This window comes from Aquarana catesbeiana, linkage group LG13, assembly GCF_042186555.1.
Source record: "Aquarana catesbeiana isolate 2022-GZ linkage group LG13, ASM4218655v1, whole genome shotgun sequence".
In the NCBI taxonomy this organism is placed as follows: domain Eukaryota; kingdom Metazoa; phylum Chordata; class Amphibia; order Anura; family Ranidae; genus Aquarana; species Aquarana catesbeiana.
This window is the reverse complement of record NC_133336.1, coordinates 235,544,691-235,571,150: the sequence shown is the minus strand read 5'-3', so window position 1 is coordinate 235,571,150 and position 26,460 is coordinate 235,544,691. Positions and strand designations below refer to the sequence as shown.

Here is a 26,460-nt window from a genome sequence, read left to right as displayed (position 1 = left end):
TGATTGACGGTCCCTGGCTTGCGTTTTCGTCGCTCTCTGCTCCTCTTTTTTTTTTTTCCTCCCTTTATGAAAAATGCATGGAGAACAGATGTCCGCCTCTCCCATCCAGTCCCGGTCCTCTCTCCATCGCATCCCTCTGCCCCACAGCCAAAGTCACAGGAGCCGGTCCAATCCCTCCCCCTCCGCCTCCATCCCAAGGGCTTTCCTATTGTGTCAGCCAATAGCTTTACCTCCCAGCTGATTAATATGTATGATGGAAGGAGGCGAGCCGGCCAATCAGCGTCCGCCCTTCTCCCTCATGTGGTATGATCTGTTTGACCACATATATAAATATATGGCAGCCTATACTCATGGGGTGTATCGGTGATCGGAGGCTGCGTCTGTGTCTGTCTGTCCTTCCCTCCGTGGTCTGACATCCGTCCGTCCCTCCCGGCCATGAAACTTCCAGCCCTCCCGGCCATTCCAAATGAAACTTTAGCTCGCCCTCCACCAGCGGCTGCGCAGTTTGGTCCTTACATGGATACGTGAAAGAGATTCGCCAAACTTTACCCGACCGACCATGTACAGGTGAGCGCTGTGATCCATGGCTGCAATGGAATAAGTCCATTTCATGGAGGGGGGGGGTTATTTTGGCCAAAATTGGAAAAAAAAGTTGGCTTTATTTGTAAACAAAGGAGTTTGGGGAGTGTTGTGTTTGTTGTGTGATGTCATTCTTCTAAGGGGTTAAATGATCGATCGAACTATCTATCTATCTATCTATCTATCTATCTATCTATCTATCTATCTATCTATCTATCTATCTATCTATCTATCTATCTATCTATCTATCTATCTATTCCTCTTTCTGTTTTCTGCTTTCTTTCTCTTTTTTTCTCTTTTCTTTCTCTCTTCTGCCTCCATCCCCCTCTTCCCCCTCATCTCTTGCTCTCTCCCTCTTCCACTCTCTGTTTCTTCTATTTTTTCCTCTCTCTCTCTTTATCTCATTTCCTTTCTATCTCTATATTTCCTTTTCTTCTCTCTTTTCTATTTCTTTCTATCTTCTCCTTCCACTCACTTTTTTTTCTCACTCTTATTTTCTTCTATTTCTTGCTCTCCCCCTGTTCCATTCTCTCTTTCTCTCTATCTTCTCTCTCTCTCACCCTTCCATCCTTCCTTCCTATCTCTTGTTCTCTCTCTCCTTCCTTTCTATCTCTTGTTCTCTCTCTTCCTTCTTTCCTATTTCTTGTTCTCTCGTCCTCTCTATTTTTTCTCTCTCTCTCCTTCCTTCCTTCCTTCCTTCCTTCCTTCCTTCCTTCCTTCCTTCCTATCTCTTGTTCTCTCTCTCGCTCTCCTTCCTTCCTTTCTATCTCTTCTCTCTTTCACACTATCTTTTCTCTCTCACCCTTCCATCCCTCCCTCCTTCCTTCCTTCATATCTCTTGTTCTCTTCCTTCCTTCCTTCCTTCCTTCCTTCCTTCCTTCCTTCCTTCCTTCCTTCCTTCCTTCCCTCCTTCCTTCCTTCCTCCCTCACTCCCTTCCTTCCTTCCTTCCTTCCTTCCTTCCTTCCTTCCTTCTCTCTTTCTCTCTATCCTTTCTCTCTCACCCTTCCTTCCTTCCCTCCCTCCCTCCTATCTCCTTCTCTTCCTTCCTTCCTTCCTTCCTTCCTTCCTTCCTTCCTTCCTTCCTATCTCTTGTTCTCTCTATCTTTTCTCTTCCTTCCTTCCTTCCTTACTTCCTTCCTTTCTCTTTTTCTCTCTCTCTCTTCCTTCCTTCCTATCTCTTGTTCTCTCTTTCTCTCTATCCTTTCTCTCTCACCCTTCCTTGCCTCCCTCCCTCCCTCCCTCCTTCCTTCCTTCCTTCCTTCCTTCCTTCCTTCCTTCCTTCCTTCCTTCCTTCCTTCCTTCCTTCCTTCCTTCCTTCCTTCTCTCTTTCTCTCTATCCTTTCTCTCTCACCCTTCCTTCCTTCCCTCCCTCCTATCTCCTTCTCTCTCTTCCTTCCTTCCTTCCTTCTCTCTTTCTCTCTATCCTTTCTCTCTCACCCTTCCTTCCCTCCCTCCTATCTCCTTCTCTCTCTTCCTTCCTTCCTTCCTTCCTTCCTTCCTATCTCTTGTTCTCTCTATCTTTTCTCTTCCTTCCTTCCTTCCTTCCTTCCTTCCTTCCTTCCTTTCTCTTTTTCTCTCTCTCTCTTCCTTCCTTCCTATCTCTTGTTCTCTCTTTCTCTCTATCCTTTCTCTCTCACCCTTCCTTGCCTCCCTCCCTCCCTCCTCCCTCCCTCCTCCCTCCCTCCTTCCTTCCTTCCTTCCTTCCTTCCTTCCTTCCTTCCTTCCTTTCTCCTTTTCTCTCTCTCTTCCTTCTTTCCTTCCTATCTCTTGTTCTCTCGCTTCCTTCCTTCCTATCTCTTTTTCTCTCTTTCTCTCTATCTTTTCTCTCTCACCCTTCCTTCCTTCCTTCCTTGCTTATTTCCTTCCTCTCTCTTTCTTCTTATCTCTTGTTCCTTCTCTTTTCTACTCCTTTTTTCCTCTCTTCATCCATATGTCTTTCCCTTTCCCTCTTCCACTTTCTCTCTCTTTCACTATTTCTTTCTTTCTTCTTTTCCTCTTGCTCTCCCCCTTTTCTGCTCTCTCTTCCTCACTTTTCTTCTTCCGTATGTGTTGCTTTCTCCCTGTTCCACTTTCTCTTCTCTTTTTTTTACTCTCATCTTTCTTTCTTTCTTTCTTTCTTTCTTTCTTTCTTTCTTTCTTTCTTTCTTTCTTTCTTTCTTTCTTTCTTTCTTTCTTTCTTTCTTTCTTTCTTTCTTTCTTTCTTTCTTTCTTTCTTTCTTTCTTTCTTTCCTTTCTTTCCATCCTCTTGCTCTCTTCCTTTTCTGCTCTCTTTCTCACTTTCTTCTTCCCCATGTGTTGCTCTCTTTCCCTGTTCAACTCTCTCTTTTTTTCTTTTTTCTCTGACTTTTTCCTTTCTTTCTTATGTTCTCTATGTTTTCATACTTATCTCTTCCTCTCTCTCTATCTCTTGCTTTCTCCCTTTCTCATTCTCTCTCTCACACTCTCTTTTTCTTCCTCTCTCTCTCCCTGTTCCTTTCTATTACTTCCTCTCTCTCTCTCTGTTCCTGTCTATTACTTGCTCTCTCTCTCTCCTCCACTCTCTCTTTCTTCCTCCCTATGTCTTGCTCTCTTCTTTTTCTATTCTTTCTCTCTCTCCTTTCCTTCCTTTCTATTTCTTGTCCTTTCCCTCTTCCACTGTCCTTTCTTTATCCCTCTCCCCCCCCCCTCCACCTCATTCATTTAACAACCTTGCACATTTCCCCACACTCAGACAATCCTGCCACTCCCACCCCCAGTCTGGGAAGGGTTAAGTCCCCCCATTGTCTGTGAAGTTTATGGATTTTGTATTAGCGGCCGTCTCTGTGTTGTGCGGCTGCTCGCAGCATGGAACATCTGTCACCTCTACGCCGGAATCACCCAGTTGACAAGTCATCTGTTTCCTCGCCGTCTAGGGTGGTAACGGCCCCATCCCTAGTAAACAACCATCAGCAGTTGCTGATCTCGGTTTCTCGGGCCTCGGTCTTGCGTCTCTACGCTTTTTAGCACTCGAAGGGTTAATCGACCTGATTTTTTTTTTATTTATTTATTTTTACATTTTTATGTGCCAATCAAACACCAACTTTGAATTGGAAATGTTAAAATTGTGGTCTTCAGAGCAATAAAATCGTCATAGGGTGTTTGAAAACCCTCGAGGTGACCATAGACGAAGAGACGCAGTGTCGATGGCGAAGACCAACAGGGTCCTCTAAATAATATTCCAAGCTGCATTGTTTCTGTTTGTATATCAGATTTTTTTTTTTTAACCTTTTTAAATTGTGTGCATAGGCAGTGTTAACCCGTACGCTACCACTACGTTAGTGTTAATAACCCGTATGCTACCCTTACGTTAACCCTTACACTACCCCTATGTGAGTGTCAACCCTTATGTTACCTTTACGTTCACCTGTATGCTACCTTTACATTAACCCTTATGCTACCCTTATGTGAGTGTTAACCCTTACGCTACCCATACACGAGTCTTAAGCTTTATGTTACCTTTTTGTGAGTCTTAACCCTTACACTACCCATACATGAGTCTTTACCCTTATGCTACCTTTTCGTGAGTGTTAAGACCCAAGTAGGGGTAGCGTAAGGGTTAACCCTCACGAAAAGGTAGCATAAGGGTTAAGACTCAAGTAAGGGTAGTGTAAGGGTTAACCCTTATCCTACCTTTACATGAGTTTTAACCCTCATGCTACCCTTTCGTGAGTGTTAACCCTTATGCTATTACGTGAGTGTTAACCCTTAACTGAATGTTAACCTGTATGCTACCATTACATGAGTCTTAACTCTTGCCCTACCTTTTCGTGAGTGTAACCCTTACATGAGTCTTTACCCTTATGCTACCTTTTCCTGAGTGGTAAGACCCAAGTAGGGTAGCGTAAGGGTTAACCCTCACGAAAAGGTAGCATAAGGGTTAAGACTCAAGTAAGGGCAGTGTAATGGTTAACCCTTACGCTACCTTTGCATAAGTCTTAACCCTTATGCTACCTTTTCCTGAGTGGTAAGACCCAAGTAGGGGTAGCGTAAGGGTTAACACTCACGAAAAGTTAGCATAAGGGTTAAGATTCAAGTAAGGGTATCGTAGGGTTAACCCATATGCTACCTTTTCGTGTGAGTGTTAACCCTTACCTGAATGTTAACCCCCATGCTACCCTTACCTGAGTCTTAACCCTTGCGCTACCTTTTTGTGAGTGTTAACCCTTACACTATTATGTGAGTGTTAACCCACACCCTACCCTTACATGAGTCTTAACCCTTGCGCTACCTTTTTGTGAGTGTAACCCTTACGCTACCAAATACATGAGTCTTTACCCTTATGCTACCTTTTCCTGAGTGGTAAGACCCAAGTAGAGGTAGCGTAAGGGTTAACACTAATGAAAAGGCAACATAAGGGTTAACACTCACGAGAAGGTAGCATAAGGGGTAAGACTCAAGTAAGGGCAGCGTAAGGGTTAACACTACCGAAAAGGTAACATAAGGGTTAACACTCACGAAAAGGTAACATAAGGGTTAACACTCACGAAAAGGTAACATAAGGGTTAACACTCACGAAAAGGTAGCATAAGGGTTAAGACTCAAGTATGGGTAGTGTAAGGGTTAACACTCACAAAAAGGTAGCATATGGGTTAAGACTCATGCAAAGGTAGCATAGGGGTTAACCCTTACACTACCTTTGCATGAGTCTTAACCCATATGCTACCTTTTCGTGAGTGTTAACCCTTACGATATCCATACATGAGTCTTTTCCCTTATGCTACCTTTTCCCGAGTGGTAAGACCCAAGTAGGGGTAGTGTAAGGGTTAACACTCATGAAAAGGTAGCATAAGGGTTAAGACTCAAATAAGGGTAGCCTAAGGGTTAACCCTTAGGCTACCTTTTGGTGAGTGTTAACCCTTACCTGAATGTTAACCTGTATGCTAACCATACATGAGTCTTAACCCTTATGCTACCTTCTCCTGAGTGGTAAGGTCCAAGTAGGGGTAGCGTAAGGGTTAACACTCACGAAAAGGTATAAGGGTTAAGACTCAAGTAAGGGTATCGTAAGGGTTAACCCATATGCTACCTTTTTGTGAGTGTTAACCTTTACCTGAATGTTAACCTGTATGCTACCCTTACATGAGTCTTAACCCTTGCGCTACCTTTTTGTGAGTGTTAACCCTTACACCATTATGTGAGTGTTAACCCTACCTGAATGTTAACCCGCACCCTACCCTTACATGAGTCTTAACCCTTGCGCTACCTGTTGGTGAGTGTACCCCTTATACTACCCCATTACAATAAGCCCTGTTTAAATTTGTAGCTTGGGGAAAAAAAGGGAACACTCAGAATTGTTGGCTTTTGTTATTGTATCAATATTCGGTTTTATGTTGGGTTTGGTTTTGTTGTTTATACGCCCTATTATGACCTTTTCGGTGAGTCCATCCTTCCATTGGGGGTTTGGCAAGCTGCGATGGATAAAGAAATAAATCGATACACGCGTGACCTAAATCTCACCCCCCCCCATTTTGTCGATATCACCGTCCACACCCTGCCATGGCTATAAATGGGTCTGCCTAGGTTAGCAGGTGCAGAAAAACGCTTATAACTTTTACTACAGCTCAATAATAACAACCATTAAAAAAAAAAAAGCAAAACAGAGTCACAAACTGATATAAATACATACCTGATCATTAAACGGCAAAGCGACTGACCTGAAGAGCTTGCAATCTACAAATAGTCGCTGCTGCTGCCGCTTTGGAGAAGGGAAGGGGCACTGGTGGACAAAATATTTCTTTAAGTACTGATGGTGGTCACATGACTTTTGTTTGTATCTTGAAGTGCGACACTCGTCTGCTTTTGTTGGTGAAAAACGCGGCGTTAAAAAAAAAAAAAAAAAAAAAATCTTTTCCCTCCCTGAGCAGTTGGCTAAAATTGTCCACATCAAACAATTTTTTTGTTGCCAATTTATCCCTTCTTTTACATTTTGCTGTTTAAACTATAAAATGATAACCTGTTGCTAATGTAGAACTAAAGTTAATCCAGCATGTAGGTAGAGGAGCATTTAAATCCAGAAATTTGATTTTTAGGCAATTTCTGTTTTTTAAATTTTATCAAATTTGTGAAAAGCGAACACAGATCAGGATAAAAAAAAGCTAAAAAATAAAAACATCTTTGTACACATCTCTATATCATTATATACATAGAACAACAGCAATCTTGTACCATAACAAAAACACTTTTTTTTTTTTTTTTGCTTAATTTAAAAATAAATTTTATGTTTAACATTTTCTATTTAATTGATGATAGTTTCATCTCACAAAATCATTCAACAAAACATTTTTTTTTAATTTAATTTCTCATCTTCCATTTTATTTACTCTCCTTTTTTTGTGTGTCTTGGGGCAGTCTTTATTTTTTTTCCCTGTCACTATGCAGCTCCCAAAGGAAACATTTGTTTTATCCCTTATAGACAATAGCTACAAGGTCATGTTAAAGCTAAAAAAAACATAAAAAACAAACAGCTGACACAATGAATAATTTGATTTAAAAAAAAAACAGCAGACAAGATAAGAAAAAAAAAATCTAAAATAATAATAATACAATTATATTTAGAGGTCTATTAATTAGTATTTACCTCTTAAGAGAAGACTTTCACTCATAAAGTATATATATATATAAATATAACATCTGATTAAAAAAAACAGCATACAAAATTCTAATAAATAAATAAAATAAATAATAATAAAAAATAATAATATTAAAATTATATTTAGAGGTCTATTAATTAGTACGTACCTTAAGAGTCAGAAGACTTTCACTCATTATAAAATATATATAAAAATAAATAAAAATAACATCTGATTGAAAAAACAGCATACAAAATTCTAAAAAATAAAACAAATAGTAATAATAATAAAAAAAAAAAAAATTATATTTAGAGGTCTATTAATTAGTACGTACCTCTTAAGAGTCAGAAGATTTTCACTCATAATAAAATATATGTATATATATATATATATATAAAAAACCAATATAACATCTGATGAAAAAAAACAGCATACAAAATTCTAAAAAATAAATAAATTAAATAAATAATAATAAAAAAATAATAATAATTAAATTATATTTAGTATGTACCTCTTAAGAGTCAGAAAACTTTCACTCATTATAAAATATATATATAAAAAAACAATATATCATCTGATTAAAAAAACACCATAAAAAATTCTAAAAAGAATAAAAATAAAAAAAAAAAAAAAAAAAAAAATAATAATAACAAAATTATAATTTTATATGTAGAGGTTTATTTATTAGTAATTACCTCTTAAGAGTCATAAAACCTTCACCCATTATAAAATATATAGAAAAAAACAATAAAAAAATAAATACTAAAGGGTTCATTTACCAATGTTTATACCCAAGATTCAAAAAACTTTAACAAATAGATAGTTTTTGGGTGAAAGTTGTGTGACTCTTGGGTGGAAACTGATAAATTGGCCCCCATAATAAAAATATATAACTTCAACATCATGTTCAAGCTTAATATTCAAACAAAAAAAATCAGCAAAACAGCAAAATTCTAAAATAAAAATATAATTATTTTGAGGTATATTTATCAATGCGATATCCAAGATTCAAGAAACTGTTACCTATTTTTTTCTCACATTAAAAAATGGTTGACTCTTTGGTGAAAGTTGTGGGAATCTTGGATGTAAACATTGGCAAATTGTCCCGCCTTTAATAAAAAAATATAATTAACTTTAAGGTCACGTTAAAACTTAATAATCTGATAAAAAAAATCAGCAGCAAAAATTCAAAAAAATAAATAAAAGGTCTATTCATCAATGTTTACACCCAAGAGTCAAAAGACTTTTACCTATTTTTCAAAATAACTCTTGAGTTGTGTAAATCTTGGCTGAGAACATTGACAAGTTGCCTGACCCCCCCTTAATAAAAATATTTAACTTCAAAGTCATGTTAATAATCAGATTAAAAAATCTACAACAAAATGAAAAACAAATAAATAAATAAATAAAAGAATACAATTTGATGTCTATTTATCAATGTTTACCCCCAAGATTCATACAACTTTCACCCAAAAGTCAACTATTTTTTTTATTTGAAAACTTTCACCCATTTTCACATAAAAGATGATTGACTCTTTGGTGAAACCCTTTGTGAATCTTGGGTAGGAACATTGAAAAATTGCCCCTTTAATTAAAATATATGCATTTAAAGTCATGTGAATGCTTAATAATCTGATTTAAAAAATCAACAGCAAAATTTTTGAAAAAATAAAAATAAAAATAATATTTTGAAGTCTATTTATCAATGTTTACCCCCAAGAGTCACAAAACCACCACATAAAAAACGGTTGACCCCTGGGTGAAAATTGTGTGAATTTTGGGTGAAAATATTGATAAAACTGGCCCTCTTAATAAAACTTTCACCCATTTTTCACATAAGAATGGTTTATATATAAATATTTATAATGAAAATATCATTTTTTTTTTCTTATTAGAACTTTTTTTAAAGATGTTTATTTTTAAATTTTGCAAGTTTACATGTTACAGTAAGACTTTTTATTATTATTATTATTATTATTATTATAAAAATAATTTGTTATTTGTACTTTTTTTTAAGTCAGGCATCAAATAACATCCCCATAGGAATTAGCACAAATTTTTTACAGGGCGTGCACCAAGCCACAAGCAGTTCCCAGTAATTTATTGAGATTTTTATGATGATAAAATGAAGATGTGCCCTTTGGAGGCAGTTATTAATCTGTTATATTAGGGGGAGGGAGGGGTTGAATTTTTGTCAGCAAAACTGGGCATCTCTTGAGACAGTCGAGACGTGTATGAGATACGGAACAAAGCTGCCCGCATGCAGGACATACAGGTCTTTGCTGAAAAAGTTATACAAAAAAAAGTCATTTTTGGTAATTGCTGATAAAGTTATATAAACAAAAAAAAAGAAAAAAGAAAAGTAATTTTCGGTCTTTGCTGATAAAGTTAGATTAAAAAAAGAAAAGTAATTTTCGGTCTTTGCTGGCAAAGTTTTATATATATATATATATATATATATATATATATATATTTATTTATTTATTTAAAAAAAAAGTAATTTTCGGTCATTGCTGATAAAGCTATATAAAAAAAGAGGTAATTTTCGGTCTTTGCTGATAAAGTTATATATAAAAGAAAAAAAAGTAATTTTCGGTCTTTGCTGATAAAGTTAGATTAAAAAAAAAAAAATATATATATATATAGTGTGTGTGTATATATTTTAAAAAAGTCATTTTGGTCTTTGCTGATAAAATTATTAAAAAAAAGTCATTTTTGGTCGTTGCTGATAAAGTTATATTTAAGAAAAAAGTCATTTTTGGTCTTTGTTGATAAGATTAAAAAAAAAAGCAATTTTTGGTCATTGATAAAGTTATATAAAAAAAACCCCGTAATTTTCGGTCTATGCTGATAAAGCTATATAAAAAAAACTTATATATATAGTAATTTTTGGTCTTTGCTGATAAAGTTATAAAAAAAAATTTTAAAAATTTGAAAAAATTAAAAAATTAAAAAAAAAGTAATTTTCGGTCTTTGCTGATAATTTTATATATAAAAACGAAAAAAAAAAGTGATTTTCGGTCTTTGCTGATAAAGTTAAAAAAAAAAAAAAAGTTGAAGTAAAACATAATGGTATGATTTATTTGTACCCCTTGCGTCGCCCAGGTGTGAGGATCCTTTGGCACGTTTACATAAACATTTCGGCGTTCCGCTCTCCCGGCTTGTCAGATTTTATTTTAAATTCGCCGAAACTAATACATTGTATCTTTTTCTGTATTCCGAAAAAATATCGCCCCGGTTGGTATTAATAAGTAATCAGGGAGTGTTCATAATCCTGATTAAATCCCGACTTTCCTTTCATTAAGCAATAAACAGCTCTAACGAGGCTCAAGTGAGCCGTGTAAACGCTTCTAATGGGCGACTCAGACTTCATAAACTGGACGCCTCTTATGTTTTATCTTCGCTGCGCGGGGAAGTTGGATGGAGTTTGAAAGAGAAAAAAAACCAAAAAAAACCCAAGAAGATAATGAGAAGGTGGCTCGTTTGACTTTATAACAAGCATTTGTCTTTGGAGGACTGTGTTTCGGAAGTCCTATAAGGGCGCTAAAGGCTCGCCGACGGCCAATTAGATTGGAGAGGGGGAAATTTAGGGGTCTTAATCACATTGTGAGAGCTAATCAGCTGGAGAGGATAATGAGCCGGTCTTTAGAACAGGATGGGGGGGGGGGCTCCTTCACCGCTCCCCGCCCAATAGAAACTCACCAGCCCGAACCGCGGCGGAGAATGGGAATTGCTTGGTTGCGGGAGGCTGCCCTCTGATTGGCCAATTTATCGCTCCTAATTACTGTATGGGACAAATTAAACATTTATGGACTCTCGTGGTGCTTTACACAAAGTGCGTTGATGTGCGTTACTTGCATGCGTTGAATTAGTCTAATAACGCACTAAAAATGCACCAAAAAATGTACGTGTACTTAGCACATCACAACCCATGGTCGGCCGTTGTTGTGCATTGTAGTGCGTTAGAATGAGCACCCCAACGCACTACCGGCACGCTTTTGTGCCCTACCACAGTGCAAAAGTGTTATCCCAGCCTTAGGCTAGGTTCGCATCTGTGCATCTCGGGAACGCATGCAAAATTGTGTGCTTTCCTGACACATGATACCCCTTTGCAGATGCGCCATTATATTGTCAAAGGCATCCCCACTTACCTGCGAATGCATGCGAAGACGGATCGGGCCAGGGACAGTCAGGCTGGGAAGGGGCGCGACAGGGACAGTCAGGCTGGGAAGGGGCGCGACAGGGACAGTCAGGCTGGGAAGGGGCGCGACAGGGACAGTCAGGCTGGGAAGGGGCGGGCCAGGGACAGTCAGGCTGGGAAGGGCGGGGCCAGGGACAGTCAGGCTGGGAAGGGGCGGGGCAGGGACAGTCAGGCTGGGTAGTGGCGGGGCAGGGACAATCAGGCTGGAAGGGGCGGGCCAAGGACAGTCAGGCAGGGAAGGGGCGGGCCAAGGACAGTCAGGCAGGGAAGGGGCGGGCCAAGGACAGTCAGGCAGGGAAGGGGCGGGCCAAGGACAGTCAGGCTGGGAAGGGGCGGGCCAAGGACAGTCAGACTGGGAAGGGGCGGGCCAGGGACATTCAGGCTAGGAAGGGGCGGGCCAAGGACAGTCAGGCAGGGAAGGGGCGGGCCAGGGACATTCAGGCTAGGAAGGGGCGGGCCAATGACAGTCAGGCTGGGAAGGGGCAGGCCAAGGACAGTCAGACTGGGAAGGGGCAGGCCAGGGACATTCAGGCTAGGAAGGGGCGGGCCAATGACAGTCAGGCTGGGAAGGGGCAGGCCAGGGACATTCAGGCTAGGAAGGGGCGGGCCAGGGACAGTGAGGCTGGGAAGGGGCAGGCCAGGGACAGTCAGGCTGGGAAGGGGTGGGCCAGGGACAGTCAGACTGGAAGGGACAGGCCATGGACAGTGAGGCTGGGAAGGGGCGGGCCAGGGACAGTCAGGCTGGAAGGGACGGGCCAGGGACAGTGAGGCTGGGAAGGGGCGGGGCCAGGGACAGTCAGCCTGGAAGGGGCGGGCCAGGGACAGTCATGCTAGGAAGGGGTGGGCCAGGGACAGTCAGGCTGGAAGGGGCGGGCCAGGGACAGTCATGCTAGGAAGGGGCGGGCCAGGGACAGTCATGCTAGGAAGGGGTGGGCCAGGGACAGTCAGGCTGGGAAGGGGTGGGCCAGGGACAGTCAGCCTGGGAGGGATGGGCCAGGGACAGTCAGGCTGGAAAGGGGCAGGCCAGGGACAGTCAGGCTGGGGAGGACGGCCCAGATGATGTGATGATGAAATGAGATAGGCTCTATCTGACTTTCTGCAGCTTCTAATGCACATGGTGAGAAGCTTACAGTGTGCAGTGAAATCAGAGGAAGCCGTTTCAGTCCAGGAGAGGAGCCGGTACAACTGTGCAAGACTGTGCAAGGCTGGAAGTCGGATCGAAGGGTTGCATGCCCTCCATGACTCCTTGCAGGTTTAGTTGCAGTCTCTAACACTGTGAAACACCCCTGAGCACAGGCAGTGAGGATCTCCAGTAGTCAGCTGTTGATGGGTAGCAACTGCTGCCAAGACTTGTCTTTGCTTGAAACCCAGCGTGGCACAGGTGACCCGAGGCTGCCGTGTAGTGCAGTCAAGAATCCCTTGTATCGCCGAGCCCACACCAGTGGAAAAACTAGAAATTTCGTAAGAGAAAATGTAAAGCCAGAGATTTAAACAGACTGGTTGATTTTCCACTGCGGGTTACTCAGCAATGACCCCATGACTGTAAAAAGTAATGGCAATGCCTCCATTGTTTCAGAACACTCTATAAGAACTCCACAGCAAGGTTCTCTACTCCTGTGTGACTTTTTGCTGATGGCGTTTTACTGTAGTTGGGAAGGTAGGTTGGTGGGACAGTTAGGTAGCTGTGAAGAACCTTATCCCGCCCGTATATGACAATTTTCAGACAATTTCAATGAGCCATCAATTGCTACTACAAGCAAAAGAAATTAAAAGAAAGAAGATAAACTGCCCCTAAGGGCTTACACAGACCATAGAACACTCCAAACTGGTTTATTTTCCACTGCTGGTTACTCAGCAATGACCCCATGACTGTACAAAGAAATGGCAATGCCTCCATTGTTTCAGAACATTCTATAAGACTTCTACAGCAGAGCTCTCTACTCCTATGTATCTCTATACTGTTGGCCTTTCACTATAGTTGGGAAATTAGGTTGGTGGGAAAGTTAGGTAGCAGTGACCAACCTTATCCCTCCCAGATACGGTAATTTTCAGACAATTTCAATGAGCCATCAATTGCTACTATAAGCAAAAGAAATTAAAAGAAGTAAGGTGATCTGCCCCCAAGGGCTTGAAAAGATCATAGGACTCTCCAAACTGGTTGATTTTAAACTGCTGAACAAAGTAACAGCAATGCCTCCATTATTTCATAATATCCTATAAGACTTCTACAGCAGACTTCTCTACTCCTGTGTGTCCCTATACTGTTGACTTTTTACCGTAGTTGGGAAGTTAGGTTGGTGGGACAGTTAGGTAGCTGTGGAAAACCTTATCCCGCCCATATATGACAATTTTCAGACAATTTCAACAAGCCATCAATTGCTACTATGATCAAAAACAATTCAAGGAAAGCAGGTAAACTGCCCCCAAGGACTTGCACAGACCATAGGATGCTCCAAACTGGTTGATTTTCCACTGCGGGTTACTCGGCAATGACTCCATGACTGTACAAAGAAATGGCAATGCCTCCATTGTTTCATAACATTCTATAAGACTTCTACAGAAGACTTCTCTACTCCTGTGTGTCTCTATATTGAATGGAATGCTTTGCAATGAATTAACTCAAAAACCAGAAGACGATCGCGTTTACTGACGCGTTCCATTTGGGTCGCTATGACTCGACTGTTCAGCAGTCGATAGGAAACAGTGAATTCTTATTTGATATATTTCTGTACTTTGATGGCAAGTCCAATCAGATTGAGATAGATTGGATTTGTATATGTACAGCCAGGTTTAATTGCATAGAAGGTGGGACCTAAAGAGCCGCTTGCTACGACGCGCACCAATACGTTTTATGTGCGCTGCAACGCAGGACCCCTGCATGCTAAAATCACCTAAAAACGACTTATCTTTATACCATGAGCAGCAGTGTGTTGCGTGTTGAAATGTATTGCTTGCTTCCTATTTTTTGGGCGGTTTTGTAAAAAAGCGCATTACATTATAATCAATGGCAATGTATATCAAATGTACTCAAAAGACAATATGCCTTTTATTACGCCCTTCGGCGCGTTTCGCCCCACCCATAGGGCTTACACAGAGCTGATGAGGTTACCCCTCCCCCAGGTGGCAGTGTTCAGGCCACTTAGACCAAAGCACTGCATCATGGGAGAAAGTCACATGATCCCTCCATAATCAGCAGAATGGGCATTCCTCAAATCCCCTGACGAAGGAGGAGAACGATGGGGGGGGCAGTGCGGGAGAGGTGAGTAGAGGTGGGTCAGGGATGAGCGGACTGGGCAAGGTGACAGAGACTCCTTTATCATAACCCGTAATACCCAATCACACCGGCCGCTGAAACGTTCTGTGTCCATGTCAGAATAACTGATTGGCTGGCTCTGCCTGAGCAACTCCTTGCCACCCTGCTGCTGTTCTATTCGGTTGCCAGCAGCCAGCGTGTGAAGAATACAAAAAAACTGTTTTCAGCTCAGATATTAGAACAGCGATGGAGTGGGGTAAAATACAGGTGCGGCTGAGCGTGTTTCCACGCCTTTTTTGTTCATCCCTACGCGTTTCGTGGTAGGGCAGCCTTTTCATTTCAATGGGCTGCCCTATGCAGAAAAACACAGAAAACAAATCCCTGAGGCTTGCTACATAACTAAAGGGGCGACCAAGCACATGCGAGTCTTACTGTGCATTTTCAGTGTGTTCCCAGGTGCGACTGAGCGTGGGCGCATCCATGCTTTTTTTGTGCACCCCTACGCGTTTCGCGTAGGGCAGCCTCTTCATTACAATGGGCTGCCCTATGCATGAGAAACACAGAAAACGAATCCCTGAGGCTTTCTACGCAACTAAAGGGGCAACCAAGCACATGTGAGTTTTACTGTGCGTTTTCAGTGTGTTCCCATCTGCGACTGAGCATGGGCGCGTCCACGTGTTTTTTTTTGTGAATCCCTACACGTTTTGTGTAGGGCAGCCTTTTAATTTCAATGGGCTGCCCTATGCATGAGAAACACAGAAAACAAATCCATGAGGCTTGCAACTAAAGGAGCGACCAAGCACATATGAGTTTCCTGCGCGTTTTCCTGCACGTCCACGCGTTTTTTCTGCACTCCCATGTGCCATGTGTAGGGCAGCCAATTCATTTCAATATTCGGGAAGCAGGGGGGAAAAAAATCCCTGAGGCTTGCTTCACAACTAAAGGGGCGGCCAAGCGCATGTGAGTTTCCTGTGCATTTTCTCTTTGTGTTCCCAGGTGCGACTGAGCGTGGGCGCGTCCGTGCGTTTTTCCCGCATTTCCATGCATAGGGCAGCTAATTCATTTCCATGGGCAGCTCTATGGTCGAGAAGCACAGAAAATAAATCCATGAAGCTTTGGATAGAGTGGGGCAAAATACAGGTGCGACCGACTGTGGACGCATTCCCATGCGTCTTTCTTGCTTTCCCATGCGTTGCGTGTAGGACAGTTCATTGATTTCAATAGGCTGCCCAATGCAGGAGGAGCGCGGACATTATTTCTTGTCCTGAGGCTTGCTTCACACCTACAGGGGCGACTGAGTGCACGCGAGTTTTTCGAGCGTTTTCAGTTTATTCCCAGGTGCGACCAAGCGTGGGCGCATTTCTGTGTGTTTTTCCTGTATTCCCATGTGCCATGTGTAGGACAGCCCATTGCTTTCAATGAGCTGCCCTATGCTTGAGAAGCAAGGAGGACACATTCCCGAGGCTCGCTTCACCCCTACAGGGGGTGACTAAGTGTATGGGCGTTTCTGTGCATTTTCAGTGCGTTCCCATCAGTCGCATATAGGGCAACCCATTCATTTCAATGGGCTGCCCTACGCTCGAGAAGCATGGAAAACAAAACCGCGCTTCCACGTGTTTTTTTCCTGCTTTCGCATGCATCGTGTGTACGGCACCTCAATTATTTTGTTTCCTATGTGCGTGAAGCGTGGAAAACAAACCCCTGCAGGGGCGACTTGAGCATACGTGCGTTTCTGTGTGTTTTCAGTGCGTTCCTATGCGCTGTGCGTAGGGCAGCCCATCCATTTAAATAAGCTGCCCTATGCATGGTAAACGCGGAAAGACAAATCGCTGAGTCTTCCTGCACAACCAATAGGAGCGACCAAGTGCATGCGAGTTTCCTGTGCGTTTTCAGTGTGCGACCAAGGTGCGACTGAGCGTGGGGGCGTGTTTCCACGCATTTTTCCTGCGTTCCCATGCGCCGTGTGTAGGGCAGCACCATTCATTTCAATGCTTGAAAAGCGCGGAAAACGAATCCCTGAGGCTTGCTTTACAGGGGCGACTGAGTGTACATTTTTAAGCGCGTTCCCATGCGCCGCGTGTAGGGCAGTTGCCTAACTAAATACAAGAGATAAATAAAAAAATGAGGGGTCTGCTTTTAAAAATTCAAGAAGTTTTAATACTAATTAACATTTTTTTTTTCATTTTCAAAAATAATAAATAGAAAATAATAATAAAGAAAATATTCAAAAATAATGGATAGAAAATAATAATAAAGAAAATATTTAAACATAAAAGCTTTGTTTACGTTCTAAAAATAGTTGTTATTGTTTGTTACAAATCTACAGGTGCAGCGTACAAATATTTGCAACTTTGTTTCTTTTTTTTTGTGTAAACATCGTCTTCCGATCTGCCAAACTTTCCTCCTACGAAAATTTGCGGCATCTGCACGGCGTCCTGATATTGGCCCATATGTGGCCCCTCATCACCCGATAATAGGATCTGAGGGATGAGCCGGCCCCGGCTGTATACAGGAAAAAATCCGACATAATGCGTTTTCTGCCCGTCTAATTTGCACCTTCATCCCTTCGGTTTTGGCAGAATCCAATCTGGAATATTACATTACGGGGTTAGCGAGGGCCCCGAACATATCGCTGCGCCCGAGAGCTGCTAATCCAATAAACTTCCCAGGACCGCCATGAAAAGAGGGCATTTGTATGACTACAAACCCCCCCCATCCCCCCCCCCACTCCCTGACAATGGGTGTTCCCATTAATCACTGTCCGTGTCACCGAGGAGGGAGCCGAGACATATGGAATCATCCGCAGAATACATTCCCCATCAACAAAACTCATTCCAAGATGGAATCTCCATTGAATGTGATCAGTACTGAGGATTGTCAGAAGGGGGGCGGGGGGCTTAATCTAAAGATAGATAGATAGATAGATAGATAGATAGATAGATAGATAGATAGATAGATAGATAGATAGATAGATAGATAGATAGATAGATATTCTCTCACCTTGTTTGGGTTCCATGGCCCTTTTAAAGTGAAGAGTTGTTTGTCTGCAGAGCTGGCAATCAGCGGGGAGCCGCCTGGCACTGGGCACACAGGAGAAGCCAACAGTCATTATGGGGCCTGGCACTGAATGGGTTAATGATAAGCACAGCTGTCAGTACTCTGTACAGCATGAAATGAGCAGATTACTGCAAATTATTCCAGCACTGTATATAGCCTGAGGACCCCACTATTCTACTATACACAGGGGGCTCCACTCCTCGATAGATAGATAGATAGATAGATAGATAGATAGATAGATAGATAGATAGATAGATAGACAGATAGATAGATAGATAGATAGATAGATAGATAGATAGATAGATAGATAGATAGATAGATAGATAGATAGATAGATAGATAGAAATGGTAGTTAGAAAGATAGATAAAAAAATAGATAGAAATAAATGGAGAGATAAATACATAGATAGATAACAGATAGAAGGTATATATATATATATTTTAGATATATATTTAGATTAATACATAGAAAGATAATAGAGATGGCAGGTAAATTGGAGCAGTAGGTAATGACATTGTATAGATAGATAGAAGTTTAGTTGTTGTGTATAGAGTTGTATAGAGTTGTGGATGTTCCATAGACAGGACATATAGAAGACCCCCCCCCCCAGACTGTGGGTAGATCACAGCTGTGTGTCCTCCATATGTCTGTATTGGTGGATTCGGTGACATACGGGCTAATTTAATATCCACCCCCAGACCCCCCTCCCCTCCCCCCCTCCGCCTTCCCATCCATCCACCACCTGTCCTGTCTCAGGAGACCCCAGAGAGAAAAATGCTTTTTCATTTCCATCTATATTCCTGGCTCTCCCCCCCGGGCCCCCGGTCACACCGATGGGTGCCTCGTCCTGTCCCTCTCATTTGTACAAGTTGTCATCTCCACTTAGTGTAAGAGAGGAAGACCCTCGTATATGACAGCGATATCCGCTCCCCCACTCCATCATCCATCTTCCACTCATTTCTGCCTGATCTTCTCACCATTAACGTTTTCCACCATCTTCCCCTGACACCTCATCCTCCTACCATTAGCCTGACATCTTATTTCCCCATGACTAATGTATCCACTATATACCCTCTTTAAAGACATAATCGGGGACAAGGGAGGGGGACAAAATGGAGCCCGGAGTGTCATTGTTCTGGGATCCCCAAGTGTCAGTGTGTCATTGTTCTGGACCCCCAAGTGTCAGTGTGTCATTGTTCTGGACCCCCAAGTGTCAGTGTGTCATTGTTCTGGGACCCCCAAGTGTCAGTGTTTCATTGTTCTGGGACCCCCAAGTGTCAGTGTGTCATTGTTCTGGAACCCCCAAGTATCAGTGTGTCATTGTTCTGGACCCTCCAAGGGTCAGTGTGTCATTGTTCTGGACCCCCAAGTGTCAGTGTTTCATTCTTCTGGGACCCCCAAGTGTCAGTGTTTCATTGTTCTGGGACCCCCAAGTGTCAGTGTGTCATTGTTCTGGACCCTCCAAGGGTCAGTGTGTCATTGTTCTGGACCCCCAAGTGTCAGCACATTATTGTTCTGTAACCTCCAAGTGTCAGGGTGTCATTGTTCTGGATCCCCAAGTGTCAGTGTGTCATTGTTCTGGGACCCCCAAGTGTCAGTGTTTCATTGTTCTGGGACCCCCAAGTGTCAGTGTTTCATTGTTCTGGGACCCCCAAGTGTCAGTGTGTCATTGTTCTGGACCCCCAAGTGTCAGTGTGTCATTGTTCTGGGACCCCCAAGTGTCAGTGTTTCATTGTTCTGGAACCCCCAAGTGTCAGTGTGTCATGGTTCTGGATCCCCCAAGTTTCAGTGTTTCATTGTTCTGGATCCCCAAGTGTCAGTGTGTCATTGTTCTGGATCCCCAAGTGTCAGTGTGTCATTGTTCTGGGACCCCCAAGTGTCAGTGTTTTATTGTTCTGGGACCCCCAAGTGTCAGTGTTTCATTTTTCTGGGACCCCCAAGTGTCAGTGTGTTATTGTTCTGGGACCCCCAAGTGTCAGTGTTCTGGGACCCCCAAGTGTCAGTGTGTCATTGTTCTGGGACCCCCAAGTGTCAGTGTTTCATTGTTCTGGGACCCCCAAGTGTCAGTGTTTCATTGTTCTGGGACCCCCAAGTGTCAGTGTGTCATTGTTCTGGAACCCCCAAGTGTCAGTGTGTCATGGTTCTGGATCCCCCAAGTTTCAGTGTATCATTGTTCTGGATCCCCAAGTGTCAGTGTGTCATTGTTCTGGACCCCCAAGTGTCAGTGTGTCATTGTTCTGGGACCCCCAAGTGTCAGTGTTTCATTGTTCTGGAACCCCCAAGTGTCAGTGTGTCATGGTTCTGGATCCCCCAAGTTTCAGTGTTTCATTGTTCTGGATCCCCAAGTGTCAGTGTGTCATTGTTCTGGATCCCCAAGTGTCAGTGTGTCATTGTTCTGGGACCCCCAAGTGTCAGTGTTTTATTGTTCTGGGACCCCCAAGTGTCAGTGTTTCATTTTTCTGGGACCCCCAAGTGTCAGTGTGTTATTGTTCTGGGACCCCCAAGTGTCAGTGTTCTGGGACCCCCAAGTGTCAGTGTGTCATTGTTCTGGGACCCCCAAGTGTCAGTGTTTCATTGTTCTGGGACCCCCAAGTGTCAGTGTTTCATTGTTCTGGGACCCCCAAGTGTCAGTGTGTCATTGTTCTGGAACCCCCAAGTGTCAGTGTGTCATGGTTCTGGATCCCCCAAGTTTCAGTGTATCATTGTTCTGGATCCCCAAGTGTCAGTGTGTCATTGTTCTGGACCCCCAAGTGTCAGTGTGTCATTGTTCTGGATCCCCAAGTGTCAGTGGGTCATTGTTCTGGATCCCCAAGTATCAGTGTGTCATTGTTCTGGGACCCCCAAGTGTCAGTGTGTCATTGTTCTGGATCCCCAAGTGTCAGTGTGTCATTGTTCTGGATCCCCCAAGTGTCAGTGTGTCATTGTTCTGGACCCCAAGTGTCAGTGTGTCAAGAATAGTGTCCCATCATTGGTGTCAGTGGAAGGAATAGTGTCCCATCATTGGTATCGGTGGGAGGAATAGTTTTCCATCATTGGTATCAGTGGGAGGAATAGTGCTCCATCATTGGTATCAGTAGTAGGAATAGTGCCCCATCATTGGTATCAGTGGGAGGAATAGTGTCCCATCATTGGTATCAGTGGGAGGAATAGTGTCCCATCATTGGTATCGGTGGGAGGAATAGTGCTCCATCATTGGTATCGGTGGGAGGAATAGTGCTCCATCATTGGTATCAGTAGTAGGAATAGTGCCCCATCATTGGTATCAGTGGGAGGAATAGTGTCCCATCATTGGTATCAGTGGGAGGACGCGTGCCTCATTGTTAGTGTCAATGGCAAGAATTATGCCCCCAATGTTGGTGTCATTGGTAGGAATAATGCCTCTGGGGCCAGATAAAGGCATGCAAATGGCCACATCTGGCCCCTGGGCCGCAGTTTGGAGACCACTGCTATACATGGACATAGTGACAATGGCTCCTTATGTGATAAAGACAAAATGTTCTTTTTATGGTTTTCTCATGACTCTAAAGTGTTAGATTCATATGTGGAAGTTTGAATATTAGTTTTTATGTGGCTAGTTCTTCTATCTCAGAACATTGTGTTTCAGAGCAGGCTTGCAGAAGGTTATAAGTGGCAAAGGTGTGGACCACAAAATGACTTATGGAGGAGGTCCGTCCTGGGTTTGGGGATTAGCATCTCCTGCACCACAAGGGAAGCCGGTAAAAGTGTCATTGTCTAATTTATGGATGCCAAGTAAAGTTTCCTGGGACTTTGAATATTCTTATTACGGTTTTAATATTATTATCATCTCACAGAAGCTGGAGAGACAGTTTGCCACATAATACACATCTCACCAACTTCCATAAATATACCAAAAAATATCCTAATCAGCACTCAGTGTCATGTCACATAGAATGGCTCTAGGCCACAACCCGATAAATACAACCAGACTGCACTTTGTAATCCGAAAGATATGGAAAGCAACCGCCTTGTTCAGCGAATCTGAAATATTATCATATGGGGTCCAGAACAATGACACACTGACACTTGGGGGTCCAGAACAATGACACACTGACATTTGGGGGTCCAGAACAATGACACACTGACACTTGGGGTCCCACAACAATGACATACTGACACTTGAGGATCCCAGAACAATGACACACTGGCACTTGGAGGTCACAGAACAATGACACACTGACACTTGGGGGTCACAGAATAATAACGCACTGACACTTTGGGGTCGAAAACAAAGACACCCTGACACTGGGGGTCCAGTACAATGACACATTGCCACTTGGGGATCTAGAACAATGACACCCTGACACTTGGGGTCCCAGAACAATGACACACTGATACTTGGGCCTCAGTGCCTCCCACTGATACCAGTGATGGGGCACTATTCCTCCCACTGATACCAATGATGGGGTACTATTCCTCCCACTGATACCAATGATGGGGTACTATTCCTCCCACTGATACCAATGATGGGGTACTATTCCTCCCACTGATGAGGCACTATTCCTCCCACTGATTCCAATGATGGGGCACTATGCCTCAAACTGATACCAATGATGGGACACTATGCCTCCCACTGATACCAATGATGGGGCTCTATTTATTCCACTGATACCATTGATGGGGCTCTATGCCTCCCACTGATACCAATGATGGGGCACTATTTCTTCCACTGATACCAATGATGGGGCACTATTCCTCCCACTGATATCAATGATGGGGCTCTATACCTTCCTCTGATACCAATGATGGGGCACTATTCCTCCCACTGGTTCCAATAATGGGACACTATTCCGTCCACTGACACCAATAATGGGGCACTATTCCTCCCACTGATAGCAATAACGCGCCCTTTTGGACGACACCCCCAAAGATCTGGGAATGGAGCCCCAGGCATTAAAATGCTGCATGATTTCTCAAATCTTCTTTTTAGCTATGGCTTCTTTTGAGCATTTCTCACGTGTAGGACAACCCATTGAAATAAATGGGCTGTCCTACACACTCCGCACAGAAACGCGTTGAACCGCAGGCATGCTATGATGGTGTGAACAAAGCCTCAAAGTGACAATGGAGTCATATTACTTGGCCAAATTAGTTACAGTTAGAGCCTGGTATTGTTATGGATTCTATGCTAGGAGGATTAGATTGCAAGCTTTTGTGTCAAATCTTTTCCCGGATGAAAATTGCTTTTCCCGGATGAAAATTCTTGGCGTAAAAAATTAAAATCAATAATAGCATTATATTTTCCATGCAATGAGCAATCTGCTGTTTATTGGCTTCCCTGTTTACGAGTTTGCAATCATGTTGTTTTTTCCTGTAGCTTTATTCCTTTTTATGTTGTTATTCCCTCCTATGTACTATCCTCCCATTCCCATTAAATTCCTTTTTTTTTCATGTTGGCAGAGTTCCCTTCGTAGCCATTAAGAAACCTTTTCTATAATTTCTCTGTTTCTCTTCGTTCCAGGGGGACCATCAAGAACGAGAGCACAGCGCATAGAAATAAAAGTTAATCTCAGCTGAACACTTTTTATGAGTTAAATATTTCTCTTAAGTGCGTTTTCCAAGCTGAAAAAAAAAATTAAAAATCTGCCACGGCTTGCTGGGATTGACGCCTTTCGCAGCTTGTCCACGCCACAAGGTTTGTTTCATGACATCCGGAGGGGAGCAACTTTTCAGAAGCACTTTATAGAAGAATTTTTTTGGGCTGTTGGAAGGATACGTTTTGGAACCTTCTGTAGAGGAATGATGCTGAACTCTGATCAGACAGAAATCCCAGCCCATTCAGAGACTGAGTCTGTGTTCAGCGATTGCGGAGGCGGGGGTGGACTCGGCGAGGCTGGGGGACTCAGCTTGTGTGGAGAAACCAGGATTTGCGAGGCCGGCGATGCCGTCAAAAGGGAGCTTCAGCACTTAAGTCGGGAAGAGAGGCGCCGTAGGAGGAGGGCAACAGCCAAATATCGCACGGCACACGCTACCCGGGAGCGCATACGGGTGGAAGCATTCAACTTGGCCTTTGCGGAGTTGAGGAAGCTTCTTCCCACTCTGCCTCCTGACAAGAAACTGTCCAAGATCGAAATTCTTCGGCTAGCTATATGCTACATCTCCTATCTCAACCACGTTTTAGATGTTTGATGGGTTTGAGGTTCCCTGATTGGGCTACAACGTGCCCTCCTTATTGGATGCTGCTGTATTCAGCTATGGACTAAGATGCTAGGACAGAGAAGATTTGTGGGACCAAATGTTTCCCTCATTTGTGGATTTTTGTAGATTCCCCACTCTAGAATGTAAAGATCCTGCCTTTCAGAGACCACCTACCCTTTGCCTCTTCCATGCCTCCTCCAACCTTCACAATACATACCCACAAGCATGGCTCTGAAAGACCCACCTAAATCCCTACCATGGTTCTCATAGACCAACCATTTGGGTGAAAGCCTTGAAATGCCAGAGTCGTTAAATACAAAAGTCAAGTCAAGTCTTTTCCATGCCTCCTCCAACCATCACCATACATACCAACAGGCAAGGCTCTGAAAGATCCATCTAAATCTCTACCATGGTTCTCATTGACATAGACCAACCATTTGGGTGGAAGCGTTCAAATGCCGGAGTCCTTAAATACAAAAGTTTTTTCCATGCCTCCTTCAACCATCACCATACATACCCACAGGCAAGGCTCTCAAAGAACCATCTAAATCCCTACCATGGTTCTCATAGACCAACCATTTGGGTGGAAGCTTTCAAATGCCGGAGTCCTTGAATGCAAAAGTCAAGTCAAGTCTTTTCCATTCTTCCTCCAACCATCACCATACATACCCACAGGCATGGTTCTGAAAGACCCACCTAAATTCCTTTCATGGTTCTCATAGACCAACTATTTGGGTGAGAGCCTTCAAATGCCGGAGTCCTTAAATACAAAAGTTTTAGCTGTCAAGTGTCGCCTTGTTTTGTGACCAGCCCAAATGTCCCTCCTTAAAGATTTCTCTTACCCTTTCGAGGATCAGGCAAAGAAAATATAAATTGCTATATGATCAAGTAATTTTACATGTCATTGAATACATTTCGGTTATGTTGCACTTTTACACCAAAAACTATGCCCACCAACACCCTCATACACATGGTTGAGAAGTTTATGAATTTGATTTAACATTTAGAGGAACTAGAGTCTTCTTAAGTCATGTCTACATAGCTACTTCCAGCCTTTCAGCCTAAGCATTGGATGAACAGATCTTTAGGAAATTTGGCCACACATCTACAGTAAAGGAATTCAGCAACCTTCTTTGTCAAGCAAGCAACAGAAGTGGTCAATATTCTTCTCACTGGCCTGATTTCAAGATTATTATTGTCATATTAAGCCTGAAATTGTCCAAGTTTCTCATTAATCTCATAAATTTCTTTCCACATCTTCTCCAGTTTTACTAGTTGTCCATATGGTCCTATGTACACCATATGGCACTCATGTATAAAACATACAATACGTCCTAGATAGAAAGACCCTTGACCCCCTTTGCTGACAAAGAAGGAGAACAAACCCAAATGTACAGTAGATTGGTGTCTATGAAGTAATACCCTGTTCCTTAAGCAGGAGGTTCTAATTTATTGATGAATAGTTTCAAATGTGCACTTTTTCATAGGAAAATCAATATATAGATTATTATTATTAGGAAGATTTGGGTCTACGTTTACGAGTATGTATGTAGTTGGTCGTAGCTCTCTGTAGACCGGTTAGCTCTTTTTTGGTGGATCAGTGAGACCAATGGATGATCCTTTAAGAAAGTTTAGCTTTTACTTCCAAGGGGACGATGTCCAATAAGCTCCACCATGGCCAAATATCTATTCAGCAAACTCGCTACAACAACTAATACTACCTACTCTAGTTAGTCAATGAAGTGGAAAAATAGTAGTCTCTTAAATGTCCATCAACCACATGGCCAAAGTTAATAACATCTTGTAATTTGTGTAGAAAAAAACGTTTTAGGTGTAAATGACAAAATTTAAGCAGATAATTTTACCAAATTAGGTTTATATTTCTTAGAATTTGGCTGTTTGTGTCTCGAAAATGTATCCCTTTCAATGCGAAGTGAGAAAGGTTTCATTCTGTCAATGGAAAAAGAGCATTGGAAAAGAATGGGCTTTTATCAAAATTTGTCAAAATGTTTCAACTTTTCATATTGAGTTTTCCCAAACCACAATTTCTAACTAACTTGAGACTCAAAAGGTTGAAAAGTTAATTATAAAAATAAGAGTAATCAGAAAATAATTTAGATGAAAATGTCTATTATTTTTTTATACCAGTTTTACTTAGTATCTTCAAATTTCGCGACTACTGTTGATTTTCATGTTTACCCTCTTTGACAAGGTTAATGTGCCAGGAAATAATTTATTTATTTTATTAATTTATTTATATGTCATTATTTATTTACTGTGTTGTGCACTTTTATGAGAAAAAACAAACAAATAATTTTTGACAATAAAGTACACATGGACTTGTGCGATGGCCCCAGAGCAAAGGAGACTGACAGGCCGCCCGCGTACATGTCCAACCTCCGTTCCCGTCTGTGAAAGCCTCTTTTGTAGCTACGTCTAACGACCTTTATTAAGCCTTGAAATGAAAAAAATGTAAATATTTGAGTATGTTTTATGTGTTTAGAAAGGATACAAACTATTTATGATTTCTTAAAAAACCTGAAGGATTCGATTAAAAAAAAAAGGAAAAAAAGAAAAATGCTTTCGTGTTTTATTTTAGCTTTTTTTGTTTGTTTTTCTATCTCTA

General features: G+C 42.2%; 1 protein-coding gene across 1 annotated transcript; it reads left to right on the top strand.

The window, feature by feature from the left end:
* Positions 1 to 304: 304 nt before the first annotated feature.
* On the top strand, positions 305 to 26,376 carry NHLH1 (nescient helix-loop-helix 1). Its single transcript, XM_073609531.1, has 2 exons — positions 305 to 567; positions 23,158 to 26,376. The coding sequence occupies exon 2, from the start codon at positions 23,436 to 23,438 to the stop codon at positions 23,823 to 23,825; it is 390 nt and encodes a 129-aa protein (XP_073465632.1). The 5' UTR covers positions 305 to 567; positions 23,158 to 23,435; the 3' UTR covers positions 23,826 to 26,376.
* The last annotated feature ends 84 nt before the right edge of the window (positions 26,377 to 26,460 follow it).

Excerpts from the sequence above, each read along its gene's own strand:
- NHLH1 (XM_073609531.1), top strand. The coding sequence starts at position 23,436 with ATGATGCTGAACTCTGATCAGACAGAAATCCCAGCCCATTCAGAGACT.